This window comes from Cynara cardunculus, assembly GCF_001531365.2.
Source record: "Cynara cardunculus var. scolymus isolate 2C chromosome LG 5, CcrdV1, whole genome shotgun sequence".
NCBI lineage: Eukaryota > Viridiplantae > Streptophyta > Magnoliopsida > Asterales > Asteraceae > Cynara > Cynara cardunculus.
In genome coordinates, this window is record NC_037532.1 from 31,341,469 (window position 1) to 31,348,039 (window position 6,571).

The 6,571-nt window shown below is 29.2% G+C and overlaps 1 protein-coding gene across 1 annotated transcript; it reads left to right on the forward strand.

Annotated features, from left to right (window-relative positions):
• Positions 1-1,065: 1,065 nt before the first annotated feature.
• Positions 1,066-4,906, forward strand: LOC112513466. Its single transcript, XM_025119740.1, has 5 exons — positions 1,066-1,287; positions 1,398-1,442; positions 1,537-1,797; positions 1,878-2,098; positions 4,754-4,906. The coding sequence occupies exons 1-5, from the start codon at positions 1,086-1,088 to the stop codon at positions 4,886-4,888; spliced, it is 864 nt and encodes a 287-aa protein (XP_024975508.1). The 5' UTR covers positions 1,066-1,085; the 3' UTR covers positions 4,889-4,906.
• The last annotated feature ends 1,665 nt before the right edge of the window (positions 4,907-6,571 follow it).

Below are 6,571 nucleotides of genomic sequence, written 5' to 3' on the forward strand. Positions count from 1 at the left end.
TGTCTTTTTTTAAGTTTTAAAAAATTATCAATTTATTATAGAAGCAAAAACCATATGAATAAAACAAAAATTCTTTTCCAAATCAAGTATTTAAAATTATAAATATTTTAACACAAAATCAACTTGTTCAATGGGTATCGTTTTAATTTACTTATTTTATGTTTTAACTTTTAAATTTAAAATATAATTCAAATCAATTTATTTTAAGAGAAGTCACAAAAAAAATTCATTTTAATTTATTAAATTGCTAAAAAAAATCTTAATAAATAAACCATTAAGTATTTAAATATTTTTTTTAAATAAACGAACCATCAAACTTTTAAATATTTATTACTTAAACCATTTTAACTCAAAAAAGATACATATAATCAATTAGAAAGATCTGAAAGTGAAAAAAAAAAAACAAAGATCAATTTTATCGTTCCTAAAACTGACGTCATTCAAATCCCTTGTCACTTATCAAGGGGTTTGAATAACGTAAGACTTAGGAGCCGTTTACCAAGTGCTTATTTGAGTAAGTAACATCAAGTCACATTACTTTATCAGATGAATATGGTAAAAACCAAGTAACTTACCCAGTAAGAACGAGACAAAGACCAAGAGTCTTACCCGGTAAGTGAAGGCGACGATTCTTACCACAGATAAATTATTACATACAATACCATTTTGGTGGACTAACATCTTACCCAGTAAGTAAACGACAGTGTTAAATTTTACCAGTAAACACTTGCCAGATAAGCTTTTGATAAACGGTCCATTAGAAACGAAAAAATTAAATTTCTAAAAATTTAGTTGTATATTTATTTGAAATATAATAATTCGAAAACTTAATCATTTAAAATAAAAAAGATAGAATGATTTATTTATTTAAAAAAAATTATTATTTTTTCTATTATTTTAAATAAAAAAAGTATTGAAATGGGGACAGACGACTGAATGATTTTGGGAATGATATGCCATCCCAATCTCACCCAACATTCAAATAGATACCATCACCTGGTCCACACTTATAAAACAAGTCCCCTTTTTCCATTTGAAGCACATAAACAGCTTCTATTACTATTACCATCTCATCTCCCATCGCCATGGATGCCCAGCCTCAAAGAAACCAAGAACCAGATTTCAAAGAATTCGGTGTCAAAGCCAGAATCGTCAGTCGCGATAACACCATCTCCAGACGCTTCTCGTCTTCCCGCGTTACCAGCTTCCGAGAAGACGCCTGCAAGATGTTCCCGCCCACCGCCACCGTTTCCAGCACCGCCTCCTCCCCTGGCTACTCCATCAAAGGTATAAACCATACCTGTTTCTTTACAGCCAGCGGTTGTAATATACAACCGCTGGCCGGTTTCGTAGCTGGTGAGATGTTAACAAGTGGGGTTTTTTTTTTTGTGTTGTAGAGGAAATCGACCCGTCTACGTACTCGTTCACTAACGCGCTCAAAGGTGAATTTTTTTTAAGGTTTTTTTGTTTTCGCGAAGTCGGTTTGCGACGATGGGATTGGACTTATAAACACTCAGTTTTCGAAAACTTTTGCAGCGTTGCAATTGAGGTCGATAAACACATGGGAGTATTTATCGCCGGAAGGGTTCGCTCTGAACTCCAAATGGAATGAAGCCGAGAGATACATATGCAATCCGTTATCGGGCGAAGTCCCGATGGAGTGTTTATCGTCGAAAACGCTCATGAATGGTCGATCGTTCAGAAACATAACGAACCGAATCACCATGTCGGCACCTTTGATCCATCATTCTTCAAGAATCCAACCTCATAAACTTGCCAATATTCACCCAATTCAAGGTTCCACACAAACACCTTAGTTTTGTTTCTGTTACTGATACTGTTTTCATTACTCGATAACGATTTTGATGATCGTGTAGATGAAAACGAGGCGAAGGATAATAAGACCGATGGGAGGTCGATCATGGTGATGATGATGAAACGAGACGTGGGAATTCAAAGTTCGTTAAGCGAAGAAAGCAGTACCCTGAGCCCGACTTCTACTCCTTCGATCCAAGAAAGATCGATCAAGTTCGGTTCAAACTTAGATTCCTCGAATTCGAGCTCGAAATCGGAATCAAATTTGAAACTGGAATTCAAGGTACACTTACCATATACTCATATATACGCCAATTTGCAATACATATGTTGTGGTTTAAATTTCAAAATTATGTGCCATTTTTCAACTTATATGGGTTAGATAGCAACGCCTTGAGTTTCAAATTTTGGATATATATATATATATATATATATATATATATATATATTTAAAATGTAACCATATTTATTTGTACAACTAATTATTATTATGCATTGGAGTGTAAAATATTTGAAAATGGGTTAGGAGTATATAACTGAATGAGTCCTTTAACATCAGTGATCATATCTTTTGTCGCTTTCTAAGACTAATATGGAGTTTTGGATTTGTGTTTTTTAAATTATAATTCTGACACTGAATTTCGTGATCTAATAATTAGTTATATATTTTTTTAAAATTTAAAACGTTTATTGTTAATGATTATTATAATTTTAAATCAAAAATATTTTTTTTTATCAAAACGTTTTTATAATTAAAATTAAATAATAGAATATATATGGAAGAAAACAAAATAAAAAATTTGTAATGCATGGTGGGGTTCTTAGTTCTTACCCAACATGTAATAAATCATAGAAATTTTTGACCTAAAATGTTAGGTATATTTAAAAATATATTTAATCCGTTTTTCTTTATAAATAAAACATAATATATATATATATATATATGAAAATCAGATTAAATAAAATCAGATATTATGTTTTTTATTTGTATCTTTATCATTTTTAATGGTTTTATTAAGGGGAGATTTAACCCTAGTCAGTAATCTTCTTCAGGTTCAAATCTTGTCAAAACTTTTTTAGCAATGGAGATTCATCTGCGATAATTCTGGGTCATTCATGAAATGATTAAATGATGGTCTGAAAATCTACAATTACCCAAAAACAAAATATTAAGACCTTAAATTCGTATATTTTTAAGAATAGTTAAAAAAAAAACGCTACAAACTTTTGCATTGTGAATGGTTTAGTCGCTAAACTAATTTTTAAATGAAAAACCATTAATTTTTTCATTTTGAATGATGAAGTCAATGAACTATTTTTTTTAAATAAAAAAAAACCATTAAACTTTCTCTTTATTAAAAAGACCATTAAATTTTCTCTTTTTGATTGATTAAGTCCCTAAACATATTTTTAAAAAATAAACCATCGCACTTTTAATTTTAAAAATCGGTTTTCTACATCTTTTTAACCTAAAAAAAAAGTTATTTTAACGGACAAGTAAAAGTTCAATGATTTGTTTATTTTTTTAAATATTCAGTGTCTTAATCATTCAAAATATGAAAGTTTAATAAATAAAAAAAATTAAATTTAAAAAATAATTTAGAGAATAAAGCATGAGAACTTTTCCCAAATTTCAATGTTAAAAATTAATAAAAATAGTAGCTTAAAAGCATTGCTTTATAAGAAGTGAAAGCAGCTTTTCCAAAAAGACACCTAGAAATGACGTATTTTGGGGAAGAAGAACAACACATGAAACAAAAAGGTTCAATCAATCCTCAGAAGATGCTTCAAAATTATGGCATCTTCCTTTTTCTCTCTTTTCACCATCATTCTTTTACCATTTTCCCTCTTTTCTTTTTTAAATTTATCACTTTTTCTATTACAGTTTTGGTCCATCTGGTTTATCATCCGTAGACTTCAAAAACTACAGTTATCCATAGACATCTGTATTCTATAAACTCAACACCGTTAACCAAAAACCATGTCTTAAACCGTGGTTTTCTTTTTTGTTATTCTTTTCTTTATATATATATAATTACAAGAGCACCCCGACCCTAATCGGTGTGCTCATGTAATTGTATATACAAAAAAGAGAAAAACAAAAAGAAACCGTCGTTTTGGTCCTATGGTCCTTGGTTAAGTAAAGACATAACAGAAGAACTGACGGAACTGAGATATTTAACGATGTTAAGTTCAAGTGACAATTTCCAAAGTAAAATGTAAACCACAGAGGGTATACCTTATACATATTGAAAGTATAGGGAAGGTTTTTGTAATTGGGTGTAAACCATAAGGACCAAGATTGTAATTTTACTCTTTTGTATTTCTCTCAATCATTGTTTCATTGAGTTACATGTCTTTTACCCTTTTCATTTTTAACTTGTCATGTGAAATATGTGTTCTTCTTAATGGGCCCTTTTTGTAGTTGTTTTTTATACAAAAACGGTATAAGCGATATCGTTCGGTCTGCGTTTTTATCTGTTGGGCGAAAAACTCTGTTCAAGAAAATATAAAGTTACGTTTCTTTACGAAACTATATGATTAATTTAAGAATGATGTAAACAAGGTTATACATAGTATATGTACATGTTTGTTGTGTACGCAGACACCACCCTTGTCAAAGAAAACTTCTATCTTTAACCAAAAAAAAAAAGTCATATTAATAACCCTTTATGTAAAACCTGCATTTTCTTGTTTTTTTCACTGTTTAGATAAAATAGATTACCAGATATTTTCCCGACAGAAATACCATTAAGTGTGACTGCGACTTTATGTTATATATATGTATGTATGTATGTATGTATGTATGTATGTATGTATGTATGTATGTATGTATGTATGTATGTATGTATGTATGTATATGTATGTATATGAAATTTGAATTATGGTGAAGTGAAAAGCATGTGAATGTAATGTGAGTTGTACCTTTCATGTACAGGATGAGATTGAGGGGGGAAAAGAAGAAACAAAAGAAGATGATGAGGATAAAAGAAAGAGATATGGTTGCATGTGCTACAAAAGGAGTGGGTGTCTCTCCTTCAAGAATTTGTGGTCAACAAAATCTAATAATTAATTTAATCTATATTCAATTAAATTAAATTAGTGTTTATTATTAATAATTATTATTATTAATGTATGGAAAAAAAATATATTATGGTATTGTGTTATTAGATTTTGTTAGGACTTTTTTTTCTAATATTTTAATGGATTGTATGGTATTATTACCTGCAATACGGTTTATTGCGTTACATTCCTTTTGTAATGTTTATTTTGTTTTGTGAAAATTAATTTTTTTTTTGTTATTGTTTTCAAAATGTTGTGTCATAAAAGATGACAAAATTGAAATCCAATTTTTGCTTCTCGTGTCAGAGCATTCACAATGAAGTATTACATACAGAGCTTTTATGATTATATAACAAAACCCCGACAAAAAAAATAAAATAAATTTAAAGTAATGGAAGCGTTTGGCTTCAAATCAGATATAAATTACTTCATTATTGAACCTGAATTACATTATAATAAAAATTTGAATTAAAAAATTACATAAAAATAGGAATTTTAAATAGTTAATAAGATACTAATATCGATATATTTATGTCAAAATTTTATGATATTTTCAAATTTATATCTTATTCAGAAATAAAAATATCATTGTTTTTTTAAAATTATATAAAACCATACTATAACATTGATTGAGATAAAGAATAAAATGAAATATTAAAATAAAAATGTATATCACTGCATTGTGTGAGTACCCTTTTAGTATTTTTAAATTTATGAATACTTATTATGAAAGGAGTATTTGATTTTTTTACTGGTTAAATCTTAAGGGATTGCGTGAAAAATCTCACCTGTCTTAAATTTGAATCCAGATATTATCAAAGCCTGTGAGCCAAAAGATTAATTCGTACAGGTAAACTGGTCCAAAAACCAACGATTATACAAACAAATGTTTGTGATTTATTTATAGAAAGAAAATAGGTTGGCACGTGCCTTCCCCTAACTTTTGCATTATTTGACGTAAAAATGCCTCATCACCTTTCCCTCTCAGACTTCCCAAATTGCGTTTTGACAACGACCAACTAGATTTGAGAACATGTGACATGGCCCATTGTCACTAACATGGTGGTGTCCACGTGGAACCGACAGTAGGTCCCACGTGGATGCAGTTGGAATATGTTGATGGATCATGAGGATTGGTTTCAATTGGATGAAAAAACATATGGATTGTATCAGCATCCTATCTATACATGATGGGATCATCCTCCTCTTTTTTTTATTAAGTATTATTTTAATTATTTATACTATATTATAAATAAATTAAATATTTACAAATTTAATAAAAGCCTTTTTATTTTAAATAATTAACATGAAGTGACATTGAAAACCAACATATTTATATTGATTTACATAGTGTTATTCGAAAATAAAAAGAATTAACATTGTGACCCAAAATGATGTCATTCCATGTACCAAAAATATCATATGATATTTTTGATGAAAGAACAAATTGATGATGTTACATAAAAATGTTGTAGTAGATAATATTAATTTAAAAATGATTATTGATTGATTTTGCGTATAAGAATACTCAAAAAACGGCTTTATATGAATTCAATGTTATTTCTAATGATAAAAAACAATATATTGAAAAAGTATCATACTTATCGAGGGCCCTTTTTCACATCTCACCCAGGGCCTAAAAAATTGTCAGGAACAGGCCTGCCGAACGTCGTCCATTTTCCATATCGCTCAA

Bases quoted from the DNA above. Each gene is read 5' to 3' on its own strand.
- LOC112513466 (XM_025119740.1), top strand. From the start codon at position 1,086: ATGGATGCCCAGCCTCAAAGAAACCAAGAACCAGATTTCAAAGAATTC. The intron at 1,288-1,397 runs GTATAAACCATA...TTTGTGTTGTAG, and splicing joins CCCTGGCTACTCCATCAAAG to AGGAAATCGACCCGTCTACG. The intron at 1,443-1,536 runs GTGAATTTTTTT...AAACTTTTGCAG, and splicing joins GTTCACTAACGCGCTCAAAG to CGTTGCAATTGAGGTCGATA.